General features: G+C 39.9%; 1 protein-coding gene across 6 annotated transcripts in view; it reads right to left on the reverse strand.

Annotated features, from left to right (window-relative positions):
• Positions 1–22,403, reverse strand: part of BTBD10 (BTB domain containing 10) — a 46,207-nt gene that overhangs the window by 18,917 nt on the left and 4,887 nt on the right. The window contains exons 1-2 of one of the 6 annotated variants that reach the window (XM_043515728.1): positions 16,092–16,226; positions 12,287–12,449 (exon numbers count right to left, since the gene is read on the reverse strand). The exons of 1 other annotated variant lie outside the window; for it this stretch is intronic. In XM_043515728.1, coding sequence (XP_043371663.1) covers positions 12,287–12,393 — 107 coding nt within the window. In that variant the 5' untranslated portion in view covers positions 12,394–12,449; positions 16,092–16,226. Of the gene's footprint in view, positions 1–4,414; positions 4,759–12,286; positions 12,450–16,091; positions 16,227–20,960; positions 20,993–22,403 lie in introns of those variants that run through there. 4 more of the 6 variants (XM_038404625.2, XM_038404627.2, XM_043515729.1 and 1 more) reach the window with 4 other exon arrangements.

Here is a 22,403-nt window from a genome sequence, read left to right on the forward strand (position 1 = left end):
CACTTAGTGCCTACTTTAAAAATAAGTAATAAAATAAATAAAAAATTTATATTCTAGAATGTCAACATTTAAGGACTAAACATATATTCTTGTACTTGCCTTTCCCATTATGAAAGTAAAATAAGACTGGTCCTTCAAAAAAATGAGACTTGCAGCAGAAGTTGCAAACAAGAATCTGTAACCCCATCCCTTAGATTCCATGAAGATTTTGGAATGGAACATCTGCAAGTGCCTTATTTTTCTTCTAAGTATTTGCATTTATAAACTCAACTACTTTCACTGGAAGACTATGAAGTATTTTCAAAAATTAAAAGTGACAGGCTGCAACCTAGGATTTAAAAGCGCTAGCAACAAAAACTCTGTCCTGTCTACATTAGACTTCACAATCATGTTAAATAATGCATGCTAACATTCAAAAATTCAAGTTTAAACAAACCCATTGATAAAGTCATTTTAACACAGTAAAAACAACAGTTCAGTTAGTGTCCCTAGTCACTTCTCTGCCATCTCATTGTGAATTCAACTACTATACTGCTTGCCTGGGTTTATATATTAGTGCATTATGGGAAAGTATGAGCAGCCATCCCATAGTGCTTCAGCAAGGGAAAGAGAGCCCAAGGGACATGTAAACATTCTGGAAGACCTAATTCAAAAAAGCTGGAAAGCAGGAAAGACACAAACAAAAGGGATGGGTCCTGCCTACCCTGGAAACAGTTCCCAAAAATCTGTGCTGAACTGATTACAGGAATACAACCACATACATGACCAGGCAGGTGTCACGAGTGAAACACTTAGCCATCTAAGTTACTAAGGGCTAGTCTACACTAGAAGCACTAAATCGGTGCGGGTGCGCCGCTGTAGGGCATCCGTTGAAGACGCTCTATATAGAGCTCTTCCATCGGCATAATAAATCTAACTCCGCGAGAGACAGTAGCTATGTCGGTGGGAGAACTTCTCTCGCCGACATAGCACTGTCCACACTGGTGCTTAGGTTGGCGTAACTTGTGTCATTGAGGGGGATGGATTATTCACCCCCGAGCGATGTCAATCACACTGAAGTGAGTGGTAACGTAGACCTGCCCTAATACTTTAACCATGTGGTGGAAAGGTGCCTCATTTCATAGCAACAGTATTCATCATGACATGTTTCTTTTTGGATAATGTTCTCCAAATATATAAATGTCTTTAGACAAACAAAATGCACTACTGAGACATGAGATAATACATATAAGACTATAACAGGGTACCTTCAGATTACATTCTTTGGCACTCTAGGGACATGAGCCAATGGAAAAGACCATTCTTCAAGGAAGGACATATAAAGATTTTACTATATTCTCTAGAATTAAAATTTGTTTGTACACGAAGATCCAAGCTTTCAGTTTGAAGCAAAGTCCTTCAAAAAACAAATCAAGATATCTACAGCCACCGCCACCTCCCAGGCAATGTTCTTAGCTCTCATAGCAAAGCAAAGTTGACCCTGGTTAATCTTTCAATAGGAAATCTCTAAGGAAAAATCAATGCTACAGGAAGTACTGTTGATGACTCAATAGACCACGTATTTTCCTTTGTCAGTCCTGAATAAACACCTAACGAAAGAGACAGCACTCATTATGTTACTGGAAATGCCTTTTTCTGGACAAGTTGTAAAAACCAAGGTCTTCAGTACTCTGATCTTTTAAAAGGTACCAACGCACTTTTTGCAAGAAGTAGGGAGTCACAAAGGATAAGATTCCAGGCCCAATGTTCGCATTCCACCTGCATTCTCCACATACTTGGAACTCGAACTGGCGTTCCTTCACTCCTCCTCTATAATAGGCTGCTGAAGGTTTCTAGTTTCCATTTTTAATGCACACACAGATTAGACTCTCACATGTAAAATCCTATTCTTTTGGATGCTAGGTACTCTATAAATGTAAGACTTAAGTACGCAAGCCAGACTGATTGAAACAGCACTACTTGAAACATGAACATTTATCTTAATTATAGCCACTTAAATGTCAATGCTACTGTTGAATCATATCCAGCCAGACAAATTCAAAAAATGCATTTACTTGAGCAGTTTATATACCTGGCAAAATTTAAAGTTCTATTCATCTGAACACACACACTACAAAATAGAATACTATTATTGAATCACAGGCATGTTCAGCAGTAAGCAAGACAGTTAAAAGGGACAAGAAGCTCACCCCCAAATTTTGGGCTATATAAATAAAAAGGGTGGTAAAAACCCTAAGAAAATCAGATTTAGGAGAAAAATAAATGTCATTTAAGAGAGTTTATTAGACTTCGCCCTGAGTAATTATTTCTCTACAGTACCCAGCTGTCACTCTGCATTAATCTGTAATTTTGATCTTCAAGAAAGCTATGGTGTTTTGCCTATCATGCTGTAGCAAGTGTCCAGATGAACCACTATAGCTGCACATCTCTATTTTATTCTAAACGCTTGAGGGTTTGCAAATGGGAACTTTCAGTACAACAGAGACCTGAAAGTGCTTTTTTTATTCAACGATCACCTGTGAACTTCTCTCTCTCAAAAAAAACCAAACAACCACCCTACCTTTGCATTATAATCAATATATGATTAATAAAAGGTAATTAGATTTGGTAGTTTTGAATGTTTTGGTCACAATAGAGGAACAGAGCAAATTTTAAAAGCATAATTTGGAATGTAGATTCTCCTTATTTTGATTTTTAAATAAAAAAAGTTAACATTTTTAAATCAACTGTTGCGTAGTCGGTTTTGATCCAAATCAAAATTATATTGACCCAATACTGAAAATGAGGCACACAACAGCATCATAGAAGGCAATATAACACATATGGCTTTTTAAAGTTGCCAACATAAAGCAGCAGCATAGCCTGCTTTACTGTTTTCAGAAGTAGTGAAGTTTAAAAAAAAAAAAAAAAAAAAAGTAAAATCTTGCCCTGGGATGTGCGTTGATTGGCTCTCACTGACAGCAATAAGAGTAGAGCCTGCACATTCAGGAGAAGAATTTTGCTCAAAAACCTGTTAAGATTCTGAGAGGGACAAGACCATTCAGAGGCAAAACTCATTTCCTCTTTCATCCACGTGAAGCATACATACATAAATGGCAGCATATCAATGGTATAAAAAAAAAATCCCACATAGAAAAATGTTACCACAGGAGAATTTAAGAGATTTAACTCTGAAGCGCCTTATTTTGTCATTTATATTTCTACAGGGAAAGACATTATTCTGAAGATTCTTTAAATATACCAATATTCACAAACATCATGTATCACTATTTCCTAGCCACAATATGAATGTTGTGACAATACTGGTGCACACATCCAAAACTTTTGGGCCAGGCTACCTGGAGTATTTATTTTTCCTTCAAACACTGGATTAGAATGTTTTTCCAAGTAGTGTAGTGGTAAAAAAAGAAGTGGGTAACCTAACCTAAACAACATATTCCCCAAGTGAGAAGTATGGAAGCTCAGTTTACTGATATCTACTCTCTTCTACACTACTGAATGTGCCTCTAGAAAATATTAAAATATACAAAATATTTTAAAGTGCTTTAAAAGCAATTGCATTACAAACAAAACTTAACATGCTCAAAGCTTTACTTAAACACAGAAAACTAGATAATGGAGTCGGGTGGAAGAAAAGCATAAAATTTGTCAAAATGGCAGGTTTGTCAAAGTGTCATGATTTGTATGTTTTGTACTTCTGCAGTCAGGCAAGAGTTGATTATTTTTTTTATAAATGTCAACAGTCCTATTCCAATTTAAAACCTGGATGCAATTGTGAAAGAAAAATTTTACCCTTTCAAAATAAAATTGTATTCATTTGATACCAAACAATTAAAGGAGGATTAATTTTACCATAAAAGCAACTGCCATAGATTTCAAATTGCCAAGCTAATCCACACTCTAATGGACACTGTATAAAATATAATGGTTTACAAGCAATTTGTTGTAGCACTTAAATAGAATCAGAATATATTGATGTCTATGATCAGCAAAAATTTACGGACAGTTCAACGACAGTGAGCCAATAACAAAACCAACTTTAATACAATTTCTCTTCTTGCTATATTCTCTAAGGCTTTTATTTAAAAAAAATTCCTAACATATTAATTTATAGCTAACCTCTTGCACGCAATTGTGATTGTATTCATGTAATCAATACTTTCAGAAAAGGGAGGCCAATCTTTCAACACAAAGTTACCAAAGTATTTTTGTAAGGCTTTTTTTGAGAGAAAATCCTCTCTGCTTTTATTACAGTGACTTATCTTAGAAGTAACAAAATAGCCTCTCCCACACTCTTGGAAGTCTGCTCATTTAAACTGACCAGGATACACAAAGGACAATGCATCTCCATCTCTGTACTGTCCGTCCTGTTATGTATTGCTCACAGATTATCCCATTATCAACGGTTACGCACCTTCCTGTTGTATACACCAGGGAAGAAATACAAAAGCATTGAAATAATTTTGAAATCAGAGTACAAAAGAATTCTGCTCCTTCCAAGAAAGCAGCTCTGGAAGCCAGCTCAGCATCCTTTGGCATTACTTGCTAAATTCAGCATATTTGATATTTCCATCATCTCCTCAGTAGCACCACTGCACAATTAGCCAGTCTTACTTTTTTCTTCTATTTTCCTCTCTCCCTCAAGACTGACAATCCTTTTGCAGCTGTTCAGCCCACTAAGCGTTCAGAGACGCAAGCCCCCTCTAGATATTAATTCAATTCATTTTCTCACAGTCACTGACTCAGCCGTGCGTAGTGCAGTACTGACGTCTGACCTCGCAGCCTCCTGTGAGCTGAATTCATGCTTGCCATTTCGCCATTTCTAAGCGGCCATTGGATAATGAAATTGACAGACAGGATAAAGAGCGCATGAGAGGAGAGCTGCTTGATATATTGCCAAGTACCATCTGTGAAGATATTTCTAGTCCTGCCAGTTTGTCAGGTTTCAGCACACAAACAAAACACTGAAAAGGTTGTTGCTAACTTTCTCTTGTCATACATACATTTTTCATATTTGGTTTTATGGCTATTCAAGGCATTAAAGTTTTCATTTGGTATTTTACAATCTTCCTAAATTAGTATTTTCAACTAAAACAGTCTTTTGCTGAGACCACAAGCATGTGCTGCAATTGACTTTTGATCAATTTATATGACTTTTGATATAAAAATAGATCATCGAGTTTTTGGTTGCAAGTCCAATTTCTCATATACAAACGGGACTGGGTAAAAGCATCCCAAACCTATATTTAACAGTTTCAGGGCCATAGTTCCTAAAGTTTTTTGATGATCTGAGTGCTACACAATATTTTTAAATTGATTCATATCATTTACAGTCACATTACATTTAAAGAGGAAGGTAAATCCCAGGAAACAGACAACCATAATACGGAAAGTAAAGAAGGTTAAAGAGCAGATGATGGAAGTTAGATAAAGAGATACAGTTAAGAGTTCATCAAGAATTTGCAGCCAGGAAAGCAAATTTGGATTTCTAAAACAAAAAGAAAATCAGCAAAGGAAACAAGACAATATAGTTTTACTACTGGGGCAGCATTCCAGACCTCAAAGGATTTCAAGAATATGAATTTAGAACAATAAAAAGGGGATTTACAACAGTCAAGGTGGAAAGCTACAAAGGATTGAAGAAAGATTTCTGCTCATACAGGTTCATAGGATGGACAAGAGTCTGAATATCTATTTCCCCTGTTCCATATATACACCAAGTCTTTCAAATTACAAGAGACAGGGCACTCAATCCCCTTGTGCCCCTCATCCCGACCTCCTGCCCCTAACCAAACAGCCTCAACTTGTCCTTCCAATTGCTTCCTCGTTCCATTTCTGGACTCAGTACTGCAGCCCACAATACAACAACTTTCTATGGTATCCTTGATTAGCAAACTCTAGTAAATAAAAAGTTGTCAAATTCATCCACTCCACTATCCAGTAGGCACCCAATCACTTTCAAAGCCTACCTTGGTGTGACATACTGTACCCCAAAGTAGCATCCTACAACCCCCATATTCATCATTCATATATGGTTGTGATATGTCATACAAAGCATGCCATGTAAGGTACAATATGAAAAGTCATGTTCTGCTGAAACCCATTGTTCTGTCAAAATATGTACATCATTAGCATGTATGAGGTTATGAGACTGTTGTACGGTTGTCACTAAAATATGTTATAAGTTTGGGAGTCATCCACCACTAGTTTTCCAGTGACAGCAAAGCGGTAATCCACCCAGGAGGGTGTTAAAGGACCATTAATCAACAGGGGAGTTGTAAGCATGGAATTCAGTTATGTAAGAGAACTGTGCAAGCATCACACAATGGGTAATTGCTCAACTCTGACTCAAAGACATGTGTGGGCTAGTGTTTTCCAGACACATGGACTGAGGATATAAAATAGGGGACAGTGGCATCATGCTTTTACCTTTCTCCTCCCCCACTGATGCTGGAAGCAACAAAAACGCTAGGAAGACAGACTTGAACGGAGGAAATTGGTCCCAGGCTTAAAGGGGAAGCCTGCGTATTAAGGACTGTAAACTACCTTCCACATCGAGTGGGGTGACAAAAACTGTTTGATCAAAATACTACCTAATCTAATAAGGTTTAAGATTTAGACTGCGCCCTTACCTTTTATTTTCTTTGGTAACTATCTCTGACCTTTTGTGCCTACCACTCATAATCACTTACAGTTTATCTTTCTGTAGTAAATAAATCTGTTTTTATATTTTATCTAAAACAGTGTGTTTTGGTGGAAGTGCTTGGGAAATCTCAGTTCAATTGACAAAGGTTAGCATGTGTCCTCTCCACATCAAGGGAGAGGCAGACTGGGTAATGAACTTATACTGGTCAGGTTTCTGACCAGGGAGAGACAGCATATTCCGGAGGTGCAAAGCTGGGGGCTTGGAAGATTTACTGGTGCCTTTCTCTGTGTGATTCATGAATGGCTCAGGGAGCATTCACGCAATTTAGCTGGGCTTCCACATGCTGTTGTGCTAAGTGTTAGCAGCAGGTGGATGGGTTTGCTGCTTGTCACTAGAAAAGCATTGTGAGAGACAGCTCACGAAGAATTAAGGGGGCATAGCAGTACCCTAGTACCAGACTGTACCCCAGAGATCCTGTCACACTGCGCAACTCCAAAAAAAAAAATTAAATGACATTAGATAAACATCACACAAGACAGTCACAATTACCTCACTCTCTTCTGGCAGGATTGCAATCTGGATGTCCATAAAACATCATGAAATTTCTGCTCTTAAGGCAGGGGTGGGCAAACGACGGCCCAGGGGCCACATCCAGCCCTTCAGACGTTTTAATCTGGTCCTCGAGCTCCCGCCAGGGAGAGGGATCTGGGACTTGCCCCACTCCATGTAGCTCCCAGAAGCAGCAGCATGTCCCCCTCCAGCTCCTACGCGTAGGGGCAGGCAGGTAGCTCCGTATCCTGTTCCTGCCCCAAACGCTAGCTCTCCAGCTCCCACTGGCCAGGAGCCACAGACAATGGGAACTGCAGGGGCAGCGCCGGAGCACACAGGAGCCAGAGGGGAAACATGCCACTGTTTCCGGGAGCTGCTTGAGATAAGCGCCACCCAGAGCCTTCACCCCTGACCCCATTCTGTGCCCCAACCCGCTGCCCTAGCCTTGATCCCCCTCCTGCCCTCTGAACCCCTTGGTCCCATCCCAGAACACCCTCCTGCACCCCCAACCCCTCATCCCCAGCCCCCTGCCCCAGTCCGGAGCCCCCTCCCATACCCTGAACTCCTCATTTCTGGCCCCACCCCAGAGCTCTCACCCCAACCCCCAATTTTGTGAGCATTCATGGCCTGCCATACAATTTCCATATCCAGATGTGGCCCTCGGGCCAAAAAGTTTTCCCACCCCTGTCTTAAGGCAATCAGAGAAGAAGGAGAATTCACGGCAGGGTCAGCCCTAAAGACACTTGATAAAGGGAATCGTCTCTCAGGCTTAAATTTTAATTTAAGTCTAAGTCACGGAGTCTAGTTTTTAAAGTATTTGTTTCCACTTTTGAGTTCCAACATTTCCTCTCCTAATATATCCTCTCATGATTACTTCAGTCAAGTGAATTAGAGTTAGCAGCACTACATATGAAGACTCTGTTCTGACCTTCCACAAGGAAGCAGCAGTTAAATTAATTTCAGGGTTTATTTACAAGTCAGGACCTCCCATCATAAGTTTTCTCACCAAGCTTTTCTCTGACTCCAAAATCCCTCAAATAGAAAGTATGGATGTAATTAGAGTTCTTAAATGCTATTTACATATTCATACAGACTCATCTGTTTGTTGGGCTCTCAAGAAAGTTCAACAAGATTCCAGATTCACCATTAGGTAGGTGGATAAAATCTTACATTAGTTCTGCACATAAAGCCACAAGAATCTTCACCCCACAGCAGCATTCACAACCCACTCTTTAGGGCCATAACCACTTCCTGGGTTGAAAGGAGAAAGGCTTCAGCAAAAGAGTTGTGTGAGGCCACCATCTGGCAATCCTTACAGACCTTTACAAAGCAGGATATATCAACCCTATCAGCCTCCTCAGATGGCACCGAGTGCAGCTCATTGCTTCTCACCATTGTTCAGTGGAGAACAGATAGGGACAACCTAGAACCCACCCAAGGCCTTTATACATTGATGCTGGCAACTAGACTTTTTAAAAAAATATATAGAACATCAGACTAAACTGTATAATCAAATTTTCCACAATAAATATACTTAAGAGCTAAGAAAGAATCCAACAGGAGAAAGCACAGAAGCCAGCCAGTAGAAGGCAACAGATGGTGGAGAAACAGTCATGGAAACTGGCGATTGGTCATTTTGCCCAGCAAGTTAAACCACAGAGGAAAGCTCATTAGTCTAACTTTTCAAGTGTTTCATTACAGAAATTGAATTTATAGATAGGAAAAGTCTCCCTTGCAATAAAAGACTAAATTAAAGGATAAATAAAGGTTAAATTAAGGATAAATGCTGATGGTGCTCCAGTGATGACAGTAGGTAGCTTGGTGCCTTTCTGGAAAGGTTACATGCATCTGTATTTTAACTTTTTGTAGTGTGGATCAAACAGTTATAAAAAACCGTGAGAGTGAATCAAGTTACAGATTCATCCATCACCTATAAACATGTCCCAAACACCAACAAAAGCCATATTTGAACATGGATGTTCCTAACTTATAGTGAGAACTTGGAATGCAGATAGGCTCTTAGAGGCAAGAAGCGTGGAAAGTGATTCAAGAAAGATTAATAATTGTGGCCTTGGGAGTAAAAAACTAAGTTACAGAGATGGACATGGGAAGGCGTTATGGTGCAGCCAAAATCCTTCCATCATGACACATATAAGAAATAACAGAATTCAATAGTGAGATAGAGATAGAGAAATAGAGAGTGGTTTCGAACTGAGCATTAGCTGAACATAATCAATGGTCAAACAAGTATTGACACTCGAAGGCAGAAGAGGAAAGGTCAAGGATGAGCTTTGAAATAGCCATAAACAACAGGCAAAGCTTCCATCACACGTTAAGAGGGAGTGCTTAGAGAAATAGGATTAGTTAAAAAAAATGTGCTTTACAAGTTTATAAACAATGACAAATTAAATTAAAACAATACAACAGTTGTACTTACAACATAGTTGTAACTATTTAGATTACTCGTGCTTAAAGAGCAGTTGAAGTCCAAAGAGTGACTAAAAAATGGCACCTCTTTAGTCAACAGGTCTGATTTCTACAATTATTCAGTTTTGTCTGCTTATTTTCGTAATAGAATTTTTAAACATTACTCCAGCAGATATGAAAGTCAGTGTGACAAACATTAGTATCTGTATGCCATTCATTATTTTCTATACCTCTCATGTTCCTTCTAAATTAAACAATTCCTACCTATATAGTCTCTTCATACAGAAGGCTCTCCAGGACTAATTCAATTTCTGAATCCCTTCTATTTCTGCCATGGCTATATTTTATTATTCGCATGCTAGCTTGATGAGAGTTAATTTGAGTATGTCTTGTCAAACTGGGAATCGTACCCTCAGCTTGAAGCATAGAAGTACCCTGCGATGAGCTACCACAACTGAATACTGAGCTCAGAGAGGGAACACAGAGGCATTAACTTCATTTATGGGACTGAAACATTTCAGATCTGGGTTCTATGTGTAGGCTTTTTATTTTTATATTTTACACTTGAGAAAAATCTGTTCAGCCATTTTCTTTTTACACTCACTCACTCTCTGAGTTAAAAAAAAAAAAAATGGACACAACAACATTTCCGATATGCCATTTGCTGCATTTAGCAAGGCACAAAGTGAATGAAACAGAACTCTGAAGTAGCCCTTGTCCGATTATCAACCTTGTGCAGGACAATTTGCAAATAGTTCCAGATCATGCAGTCTCTTTTTTAAACCTAGTAAATTGCATAAAAACTATATGAAAAATGCTACAGTTCCATGGTTACACACTCAAATCAGGAAACGACCATTTGTTTGTACATGCAACCTTAACTTTGCTCCCTTGTTCAGATGGATTAGAATACAGTCTAGTTACATTAGGCCTTAAGTTTGTGTCCTAAAAAGCATTTTTCTACCACCACTAGCTCTATGCAGATTTTAGGTTCTTCTTTTGCAAGGAGCATCCAGTAAGTTAAGAGCAATACTGAATTAACTGATCACCTAAAAATATTAATTCTATTCTTTAGCACACTTTCTTTTCTAGTAATTCAGTCCTTTGCCCTAACACACTACTTTTCATATATTTCAGTGTCTCAATGTGGCAAAGAGAGAAACTTTTTTCAATACAAGTTATTTATTGTCAGCTGATACAATTAATTCAATTTCTTGTTCAAAGTTTCCCAAAAAGCTGTCTATATTATCCAATGGTCAAATATTAGTTTGGATGCTTTCCCTTCAAAATGTATATTAGAATTCTTTTTGGCATATTATACAGATCTATCACCTATAGAGCACTTAGCACTACCAAGTTATTTATCTTTAAGAGAAAACGTTTATTTGCTTGAATTTACTTTAATTTATGCTTCATTTTAGAGACATTAGTGCTCAATAATATTAATTCCACTGTTTTACCAGATGCATATTTGGCCGTTATGCAGTTATGCCAAATGCATGTCTTCCATATCTCCTAATGTAATATTAAAACTTTATATTGTAAATTTAAGTTATTTGATACAGCAATATCCCGTTACCAAGAGAGGAAGGTTTAGCAATTAAAAAGGGAATATAACAATCTGGTCTTATGAATTTTATTTCTAGCTCAACTGTTTAATCACTGTGTGACTTGATAATCATTTAACAATTGAGTGCATCAGTTTCCCCACCTGTAAAATGGATAGTCTAATACAGTGGTTCTCAAACTTATGCACTGGTGACCCCTTTCACATAGCAAGCCTGTGAGTGCGACCCCCCATATAAACTAAAAATACTTTTTTATATATTTAACACCATTATAAATGCTGGAGGCAAAACGGGATTTGAGGTAGAGGCTGACAGCTTGCGACCCCCCCATGTAATAACCTCATGACCCCCTGAGGGGTCCCAACCCCCAGTTTGAGAAACCCTGGTCTAACACCTAGCTGAGCAGAATGTTGTGAGGTGTAATTAATGTTTAATAACAGCTCAAATCCTTGGACATATATGTGAAGAAAAACTTTTCTAGAAAAATATGTTTGCAACTTAAGCTATTGTCTCGTTTAGCTTCTATTCTGAATAGAACAGCTGAAAAATAAATTTACTCCCTAAACTGTCTTCAGATTGAGTATTTACAAAGCATCGCAACTTAAAAAATCCGTATTTAGGTAAAGAACTCATTTAGCAGTCAAAAGCAAGCAAGTCTGCTAAGCAAACAAAAAGCCATAAAGAGTGAAACTCATGTAAGCAAATTTTAATTCATCCCCATGAGCAAGCTGCAAATAACCCAAGTGTGCTGTTAAATAATGCCAGCTCACTGAAATGATTACCGGTGAATAAAGTGTCTGGTATCCATCCCATCTATTCAGGTATCCACGTAACAAGCTACAAACTAAGTGAATTCATAATTCATTTAATTTGGAGAAGACTAAGAAACAAACACCAGAACAGATACAAGTGAAGATTAGGAAGGCTGATAATTGTTTCAATAAAACTAAATTATTTCAAGTGACATTTTTAACTAGAGTTGCTTTAAAAAGAGAAGAACTCCCACATTCATGGCAGTACTTGCCACAACCAAATATAGTTGTTTTTAAAATGAGATTTACTGTAGCTCTGAGATGCGATTGTATATGGCACCTACCTTGAATGTTTACAAAGCTTACGGGGTCTATTATGCAATTTCCGATCCTGATCCCAATTCTCTGGATCACTGGAGTTACTGTCATAAGGATGAGGCCGTCCTGCCATCCCACTGCAAGCTTCCTCACACTATTGCTCTGAAAAGCATACATGCAGCACTCAACCTACATTAAAAGAGCAGTGTCGACCTTTTACAATGCCATACAGAAAGAAAGATGAATAATTCAAAGTGCTCTGTTAGTTTATATTCATGAATACAGTATATTCTAGTTTTTATATTCTTCAGTATCCATGGTGCAAAACAGAGCTTATCTCCCCTACCTGGCTGCTGATACGGACACTAAAATTGTGTTTTCATTATAAAAAGTGTAATCCTATATACTTTAATAAATAATTTTAAATTTGATTTAATTTATTCCATTGTATGCAGACAAAAGGTTATTAATTAGATGTTACAAGCACAATAGAAGCACTTTTCAATATCATTTTAACTACAGAAAGTTAAATAATTCAGAAACAAACCAACCATTTATCTACTACAGAATTCTTGAATAGGTATAGATTTGTATTTTCTTAGGTGTAAAATGTTATTGTCTAACAGTTAATTGTTCCACTGTTCATCCAGTTGAAACAGAATTAAAAGCACCAACTTCATAGTTAGCAAATAGTGACATTATAGCCTATGCTCAAAATCCCATCAGAAATATTTAAAATGTTAAATATACTGAAAAATCCTACAATTTCTAGAACTGACATAAGAATTAGATGTGAATATCTATAAAGTAAAGACTTTGCAAACCTGCATGCTTAAATTGTTTCTCAAACTGAGACCAAACGGTTAGTATGTGACTCATCCATTAAGAGTACTTTTATGTAAAACATTAAACTTATGACCAATAAAAGACACAGCCAATCCAAAACAAATTGTATAAAACAAGTTACATCTGGAGTAGACAATACATTCTAGAGAAATTTGCAAAGTTTTCCGATCAGTCAAGCAATTCTTCTTCACCATTAGAAGAAGGACATGCTTTACTGATCATGTAAGCAGTTAATTTTCTCTAGGCTTTCCATATCTTATGAAGATTAGAAGTAAATTATTTCAGAAAGAATCTGCTATATTGGTTTGGCCAGATTAAGCTGAATATTCTGTGATCTTGTCTTCCTCTGCCTTTTCACTGTTATTCAAGTTTCAGTTTTTATATATTTTAATAATGAAAAATTACTCTCAAAGCTAATGAGAATGCCAGAAAGTTTCTATTGCCCAAGAAGAATTTAAAATGTCTTGTTGCTTGGAAAAACTTCCAGTAAAGGCAAACAGTAAAACACAAAACTCTTGGACAGAGTTAATTAAGAATTTAGAAGACAGAATTTGATTAGTGCAGAGGAATGGAAAAGCACAATCCATTTTTAAAAGTAATTTTGTGAATTATGTTTTATAATTTGTGGTGTCCATTTCAAACAAATGAAAAGAATAAAATAGTTCTAAAAATATTTACTGAAAAATCTATTTATTGATTATCTTTTTTAGCAAGCTGTTTAATTAGTCTGCACCATTATCAATACTTCTATATATGTGCTTAAGGTTTTAACTTCAATGGGACCACTCAAACACACATGGTTAAGCACATGCATAAGTGTTTATAGGATTGGGGTCTTAGTATCTTAAGAAATGTTCAACTCCTCCTCCATACATTTCTTCACCAAACATACAGACTAACAAAAATCAATAGCTGGTGTGAAGAAAGAGGGAGAGAGTTGTGTGTAATTTTTAATATAAACATCATATGCCCTGATATTAACCTGCCTGAACACCAGAGGTTAAATCAAAGAATGCTGTGAAGGGGGGAAACCCACAGGAAACAAAACAATGACAAATACAAGGCTCCTTGAGGGAACAATGGGAGGGGGCGTCATCAAATAAAAAATACTCTGGCTTCAACCAGGCCAGAATGGCTTCTCCTTCCCCGGTTGAACCTAGGATCAAAGATGATTCTTAAATGTCATAGATGCTAGAAAAAGGAGGGATTGAGTGAGTAACCAAAGGTTACCCAAGTTGTATTAGTGAAAGCTAACAGATCGACACATGCAAAGACAGGGATCCTGCTGCCACAGTACAGGCTATTTCTCCCTGCCAGCAACAGAGTCAGCTGGGCTGAGGGGAACTTACAAAAGCTGGCAAGAAAAGTTTAAGGCGTAAGCCCCAGGCGTGTACACCCTATGGATTTTACCCTGTGTTCTACGCACTTCATACCTTTGAGGAACAAATAAATAATGCTTTGTTTTGAAGACACAGTTTCTATATCACTGCAAACTTATACTATCACAAGTTCTTGAATGGAAACCACAGCAGATCTCAAAACCAAGTTATGCCTTCGTGGTCATGAATCAAGGGAGCTAAGCCCAAAAATCCCATCTAAGCGTGGTTTGACTGCACAGCTACACCCTGAGTGAGGTGCAGGGAAGACAGGAAGGTCACTTAAGTGGTACACTCAAGAGAGCTAACAGGGCCTAAGATGCAATTTGCCCTGTAATCATAGCAGTTTGACTTTTGAAACTGTGGCTTTGTGAAACCAAGAGAATTACAGCATATCCTACAAATCAACAACACATCTCTGTATAGCACACAAAGCAAACATAGAAGCAATAGTATTAAAGTTTTCGGTAGTAAAAAGCATTTTGACAATATTGGTGTCAAACCAGGTTAAAACAGCAGCTGAAACTGCTACCTCTCATGATTCACAATTAAATGCCAAGATAAATAGGTTAATGTACGTCTACCTAAAGAGGCAGGAAGAAAAAAAAAAAGTCTTAAATTTGTCTTGTAATTAAGGCGGATGCGGGCAAACTATGGCCCGCAGGACCATCCTGCCCAGCACTTGAGCTCCCGGCCAGGGAGGCTAGTCCCCAGCCCCTCGCCCGCATCCTCAACTCGCCATGCTGTCAGCGCTCTGGGCAGCGGGGCTGTGAGTTCCTGCCAGGCAGCATGGCTGTGAGAGCCACAGGCCTGTCCCAGTGCTCTAGACTACGGGGCTAGCTTAGCCGGGCTGCGTGGCTGCCAGTCCTGGTGCTTTGAGTGACATAGTAAGGGGGCAGGGAGGTTGGGTTAGGGTCAGGGGATTCCGGGGGGCAGTTGGATAGGTGTGGGAGTCCCGGGAAGCCTGTCAGGGGGCAAGGGTGTGGAAAGGGGTCAGGGCAGTCAGGGAATAGGTAGCAGGGGGAGTTGGATAGGGGGTATGGTCCCGGGGGGGGGGGATCCCAGGAGGAGACAGTCAGAGGACAAGGAGCGGGGGGGTTGGATGGGTCGGGGGTCCTGAAGGTGGGAGGGGGCGGATACAGGGAGTGGGCCAGACTGTTTGAGGAGGCACAGCCTTCCCTACCCGGCCGTCCATACAGTTTCAGAACCCCGATGTGGCCCTCAGGCCAAAAAGTTTGCCCACCTCTGTATTAGGGGATGCTAAGTTACTGCAGCACTAAAAGGGCCAATGACTCATTATATGTTAACTGAAAATTTAGGTGGCCAAAACATGAAGTGTATGTGATAGTTTTATAGCAAACCTAAAGTTATGTAGGTCGTTACTGTATTTACCATTTATCAAACAGCAAAGTTTTTGGTGCTTAATAAAGGAACCTGCAATCTAGTGCAGACTCAGAAAAAAATGGATAAGATACTCTGTATTTCTGTATGAGCTGATGGTGAATTTTGTAGTAATCTAGAGATTGTTAATATTAATTCACAGGTGCAGCACACCATATATTTTCAGCCCCCAAATAGTATTTAATAAATAAAAGACCTTTCTACATATCACATTTCACCTTGAATTGATACAAACTGTAAGCATCACTGATTCCATTATTAATGTGGAATGATAAGCAGCAAGTTTAGCAAAAATGTATCTGTGTAGTTTAGGACAGGAAGTAAAGAGTACTTTTTCCAGTTGAAACTATACAAGGAATTTAGGCAGGCAGAAGCGTAAATAGTCACGCACACTAGAATTTGGCCAGAACACAATACCCCTATTCATAGGTTTTCTCTACATAGATTCTTCTGAAACCTCCCCATCATTGCTGAAACCCAGTCTCATTTAAATCTATTCTCAGCAGTGACGTGGTGCTAAGAACACCTATACCCTACCTACTCTAGCACTCCTGCCATACCTACTGTAATGTTGGTTTTTCAAATTACTTGCTCACTTGTTCACACCCCATATTCTTTATGGAAATATGCTTATGATATGGATATGGCATAAAAGATATATTTTATGCAAGATGGGTCTTTTAAGATATCATGGAAAAGGTTATTTACTGAATGTGATTATCCAATTTTTATGTATGTATCATTTCTGTATCTAAAGTTAGGAATATTGACTATGTATGGATGTGTATTTAGGGGACATCCACCAGACAACAGTCTTGATGGGCCATTAGGAAGAAAGAATAAGACTTTGAAGATACTAATCTCTCTCCTTCCTGAGAGGCATCCTGGGACATTGCGGTGACACTAATAGGTCAAGTGATCCTGTCATCTGGTACTAAACACTGCCTTGGATTTGTAGTAATTTTTCACTAAAAGCAGGGGGAGGTCAAGACTGAGAAACAAAAGATTCCCGCCTTATGTAAATCTTATTTAAGGCAGGGAAGTAAGTTGATCTTGGTTCACTGCTCACTGAATCCCCACCCAATATGACTGCTGGAAACACCAAAGGAAGAAGGACAAAGGGAAAGGGGGAGGAGTACTGAACTGAGGCTGGAAAAGGGATCCATGTTGTCTGTGAATAAGATACCTGAAGATTTAAGATGCAAGCAGGGGAGCTAACCTTCAAGAATTTCTGCAATCTGCCCCAAAAGCAACATTCAGGGTGAGAAATTACTTCTTGAAACCAGTCTCTTTAAGATCTTAAGCTTAATATGCGTGGTTTGTTTTATTTGCTTAGTAATCTGCTTTCGTCTGTTTGCTATCCCTTATAATCACTTAAAGTTAACATTTTATAGTTAATAAATGCATTTCTTTATAACATAACCCAGTTTATGCAATTAATATCCGGGGAGGGGGGGAAAGGGGGGTGTAGAAGCTGTGCTCCCTTGAGGGAAAGGGTAAATTTTTATGAGCTTGCATTATTCAGACTTTTCTATGCACCACAAGACAATATTATTTTGAGTTTACTCCTCCAAAGGGGGTGTGCAGTTGAGTGCAGAGCAATTTCCTAGCTGAATCTTCCCATAGAGAGCTGCTTGCAGACTCTGTGCGATTCTACAGCTGGTGCGTAGGCCGTGTCTGTGTCTGTGTCCATAGGCCAAGAGCCTGATTCAGCAAAACAGGGAGAGGGAGCCCAGGCTAGTGGAGCAGGCAGTCTCAGTGAAACCTAAGTACATCAGGTGACATCCCCAACAGGGCGAGGGCAGATCTAACCCATCACAGGCTCCCAGGACTATTCTAGACTATATCTATATTAGGAGAACTTTACAAGTATAGGTATACCAGTATACTTTACCAGCAAAGCACTCCGAGCACAGACAGAGATAGAACAGCAAAACTGTGCTTTATATGAGTATAGTAAATCTACACCACCCCCTAAGCAAAACGAGCTATACCTATAAAAGCACAGATTTACCAGCCCATTGTAACTGTGTCTATAGTAGGGATTCTTGCGATACAGCTGTGTCATCAGAGATCATACCTCTTCACACTCTTGACTGACATAGCCATGCCAGCAAATATCCTAGCCTTGGCACCTTACCCTCCAGCTCAAGCCAGCTGCCCTACCAGAATAAGTATGAAGCAGCTATTTTCAACTCTTTTTATAAAAAATGTTTGAATATTAAACAGCTCTCAATTTAACTTTTACACTGGAAAGTGATGCAAAAGAGGCCAAATGCACTAAACTGCAGCTGAAGTGGCAGCCAAGCTTCTGAAGGGAAAGGAGCAATTTAAAATCTGCTTTTTCTCCTTCAGTTTCCTCATCCACCCTTACCTCTCTTACCACATTCATCTTTGTTCTCTCCATCAACTTTCTCTCTCTCCCTTCATTTAATGTAACAGACACAGGGATTGTGAGTAAGTTTGAGATACTAGATCTGTGTACCACGGGAAGACAGTGTGCAGCTGTATCATCATCAAGAAAGCCCAACCCACAAGTGTCCCCAATCATATCTTATAACAAAATGTTTCAATGTAGCACATAATAAATACGCTCTTACACAGGAATTCTTCCCAGGATCCTGCATTGTCCTCAACTGGATGCTTCAGAGACAGGCAAAAGCTCTGCAATGCCTGTGGCTTTACTATACGATGGGGAAAGTACTTACTTCCTGACCATAGTTAGCAAACAGGTGATGCCCTAAAGAATGAGGATTTGCACCACTGTAATTTTTTAAAATCATAGCTAGTGTAAGTACAGATGCTATTTTTACTCATATAAATTGCTTTTTGCATCAGCTTTTTTGGTTCAAGTTTATGCCAGTACAAGTGACATTTTTCAGCTCTTACTGCTCTAATAAGACCAGATAATAAGAGAAAAGTATCAAAAGACAAAAAAAGGTGTGATACCACAGAGAGAAGCTGTGCAGTAGTCTGAACTGAATGAGAAAACATTTGCCAGTTGAGAAATCATAACTAAACTCGCTGGTTCATTTTTAAACATTTCACTGAGGCAAATCCACTTTTACTGCAATTAGACTCCCCAGGTAACCAACAGGCTTGGGAAAAAACAACATTAAAAAAAGATGACAGATTTCCTCCTACACCAGGGATCATATAAGATAAGAATCTGGGATGTGCACAAAAGATATATTTACAGTCACATACACAGAGGGTCAGACATTGACATGGACCATTAGCCTTTAAAATGGTACAATGAGTTCTGTCTTGCAACTGAATAATGCAAGTCCATAAGGTGAGGATCTCCTATTGCACTCTGTACCTCATATGGCAAATCAGAATACCTTAGCTAGGATGGGTGTGCGGTTACTATGTTTGCCTCTGTTCTCACTGCAGTTTCAATGGCAACTTAGGGTATGTCTTCACTACCCCCCGGATCGGCAGGCAGCAATCGACCCAGAGGGGATCTAGTCTAGACACGATAAATCGACCCCCGAGCACTCTTCCGTCGACTCCTGTACTCCAGTGCCACGAAAGGTGCAGGCAGTTGACCGGGGAGCAGCAGCAGCAGCAGTCAGCTCACCACGGTGGAGACACCACAGTAAGTCAATCTAAGTACATCGACTTCAGCTACGTTATTCACGTAGCTGAAGTTGCATAACTTAGATCAATCCCCCCCACTAGTGTAGACCAGGGTTTGGTCTCTAGATGCCCTCATTTTAGCTTCCTCAGGCAGTTGATAAAATAATGGGGATAGTTTATCCCAGATATGAGAGACATAAATTAGCTAACAAATTGATAGTTGTATGCACATTTGTTGTTTGATAGAATACTACATCTTACTTATCTTGGCAATCTGGTTTGTTTTTTTGTCTCTTGGGGTCAGGAGAGAAGGAACAGATTTTCTTGACCCATCATGAGTTGTATGCACAACTGAGAAACTGGGGATTGGGTAAGAATATTTGAATCCCTTCTGTGAAACCTGGTAACGCTGGTCAGCTTACGGGAAGGTACAGGCTCAGCAAGAAGTCCATAGTTGGTGTTTTCATTCATTGGCTGGCTATTCTCAGAGCCTCTTTCACCAGAGGTAACAGAAAGACTATTTCCACCTCTTCCCCCACCCTCCCATCACCACTGACTCCAGAGCCAGAGACTGTTAGCCATTCTCAGATGTTCCTGGAAACTCCTGAAATCACGAGATGGAGAGACTGACATTAGGACCACAGAACTGCCTAGAGTTAAAGAGAACAGTGGCAGTAGGTGCTCAGCAGTACATTTATATAAAGCTTATATTAAGCAGTGGTCCCCAGACTCTGGGGGCACACGCCCGGGGGGGGGGGGGGGCATGGAAGAACATTAAGGACACAAAGCAGGGCCCAGGGCAGTTTCCATGGGGGCAGAGAGGAAGCACCACCCAGCTATGCTCTGTCCCCAGCTCCACTCCGACCGTAACCCCCAATCCCCACTGCAACGCCAGCCCCACTCCCAACCACAGGCTTGCTCCTGACCATAGGCCACAGCCACACTCCTGGGGGGAGGGAAGGGGGAAAATGACCAAAAAAGTTTGGGGACTACTGATCTAAGCTCTTGGGCTTCCACTTAAAAAGCTAAGTGAACCTGAAGGGTTAAGGCAAAGACATCTTCTGAAAAGATGCAGCCATTTTTCTTCAATATATACATCTCAGAGGATGGACTCTTATCAGCTTTTTTGAGGGAATCTGTCTTTGGTTTCTTGAATTTCAGGCACTGAGCCCACATCTCCCAATAGGGTCAGAGGACTAGTCATCTGTAAAGCAGAGCCATCCCATTGTAAAGCAGAGGGATTCCACATATGGCCTTTTAAGTGCTTACAACATCACCTGAACTGAAAGAGTTGCTAGCTTTTGAAAGGAAAGCATCACAGGCTAAACCTCAGACTCCATGCTGAATAGCAGTGAAGTTGATCCCAGGCACTAGAATCCACCTCTCCAAGGTGTGGCATATTTGACACATGAAAGGAGAGGTAGAAGAAGATTCCTGTTTTGTGCCACAAAGGAAAAAAAACTAACCCAGTGAAAATTGCAGCAGACAGACTTACCTCCCAATAGTAACTCTCTCTGTTGCCAGGTCCTAGGGGGAAAAAGGAAAAGTAAAAAAAAAAAAAAAGGGGGGGGGGAGGGAGGGAGGGAAAGTATCAAAATTTTCAGTGCAACAGACAGACTTTTTGGCACCTGGGAACTGGATGTAATGCTATCCATCCTCACTGAGGCACTGATGCTGAAGCACTGAGACACCTGCTACAGATGCACTGAAACCCAATGCAGCAGACAAAGGTCTCCAAAATCAGATGGACTGGATGCTAGAAGGCCTCTAACACAGAGAAGTGCCTGGCATGGAAGATGATGCAGCACCATGCTGGCTGTAATGGGGTGGCCATTTAATGAGCACCCCTCATAGCCAGGGGTCACTTAACAGGCCCCCTGCCACTTTTAGCCCCCCTCATATGAGCCCCTTAATTCTTGCAGACAGATTTTCATTTAGATATTAAATCAGCCCCAGGCAAGGGGTTTTAACAAAAATGTCTCAACAATCCTCAGGGTCCCAAAATAAAAGTCCATCACCACACTACAGTCCATACTTTGCTCTGGTGTCTTCTTTCGCAGCCAAGCACTTCTTCTGTCCTACTCTGTTCTCACAGCCCATCCTCCCAGCTCTTCCTATTTGGAACCTACCTTCCTAGGCCCCCAAACTTCTAGGGTCAAATCCATCTGGATTTCCCTACAGGAGCCTCCTGCTTCTCTGTCACAGCTCCCTTGATCTCAAGTCTTTCATGCAGGAGCTTTTCATACACTCTGCAGTTTCTCCACAATTTTCTGAGTTTTCCATTGCTCTTTATAGGGCAATCACTGTGATCTCTCCAAGGTGTGGCTGATTCTGTAATCAGGGATGGCTAGCACCAGGCCTCCAGTGGCACACTAATCTGTTACACTGGCTAGGACATCAAATTTAGTTGTGAGACACATGGCTCCATTTCTTTAACTCCAAACAAACCCTGTTGCAAATAATCCTCTAAAAGTTCAATAGGTCTTTCCACATTGACACTGAAGCCAGTGTTGAGCTTGACAGAGCAGACACCTTCCAACTCTAGGTGCCTGATTTTGGGGAATGCAACTACAAGATTGAAGAGTTCTTTGGTGGTAGCTTAGCCTAACCCTCAGTATCAAATGTAAGTACATCAAGCTTTTGCTGGCAAGGAAGTCTGCTGGATGCCTGTTCCTGATTCACCAGATAGGGGCCAGGTACTGCACATTGACTGCACCAGTTGATCGGTAAGAGGACAATATTCAATTACCCAACAGGTGGAATTTAAGGCTAATACCCCAAGTTCTACATGCATGATTGGTAAAAATCTAATACAGAGAAAGCAGAGTAGGTCCAGAAAACTCATCTGTTGCAGACACAGTACCCTCAGAGGAATACATCTTAAAGCTGAACAACGGACTCACAATCACACAAGCGTCACTGGAGCCTGGAACATGGA

The sequence above is a fragment of the Dermochelys coriacea genome, chromosome 6, assembly GCF_009764565.3.
Source record: "Dermochelys coriacea isolate rDerCor1 chromosome 6, rDerCor1.pri.v4, whole genome shotgun sequence".
Taxonomy (NCBI): domain Eukaryota; kingdom Metazoa; phylum Chordata; order Testudines; family Dermochelyidae; genus Dermochelys; species Dermochelys coriacea.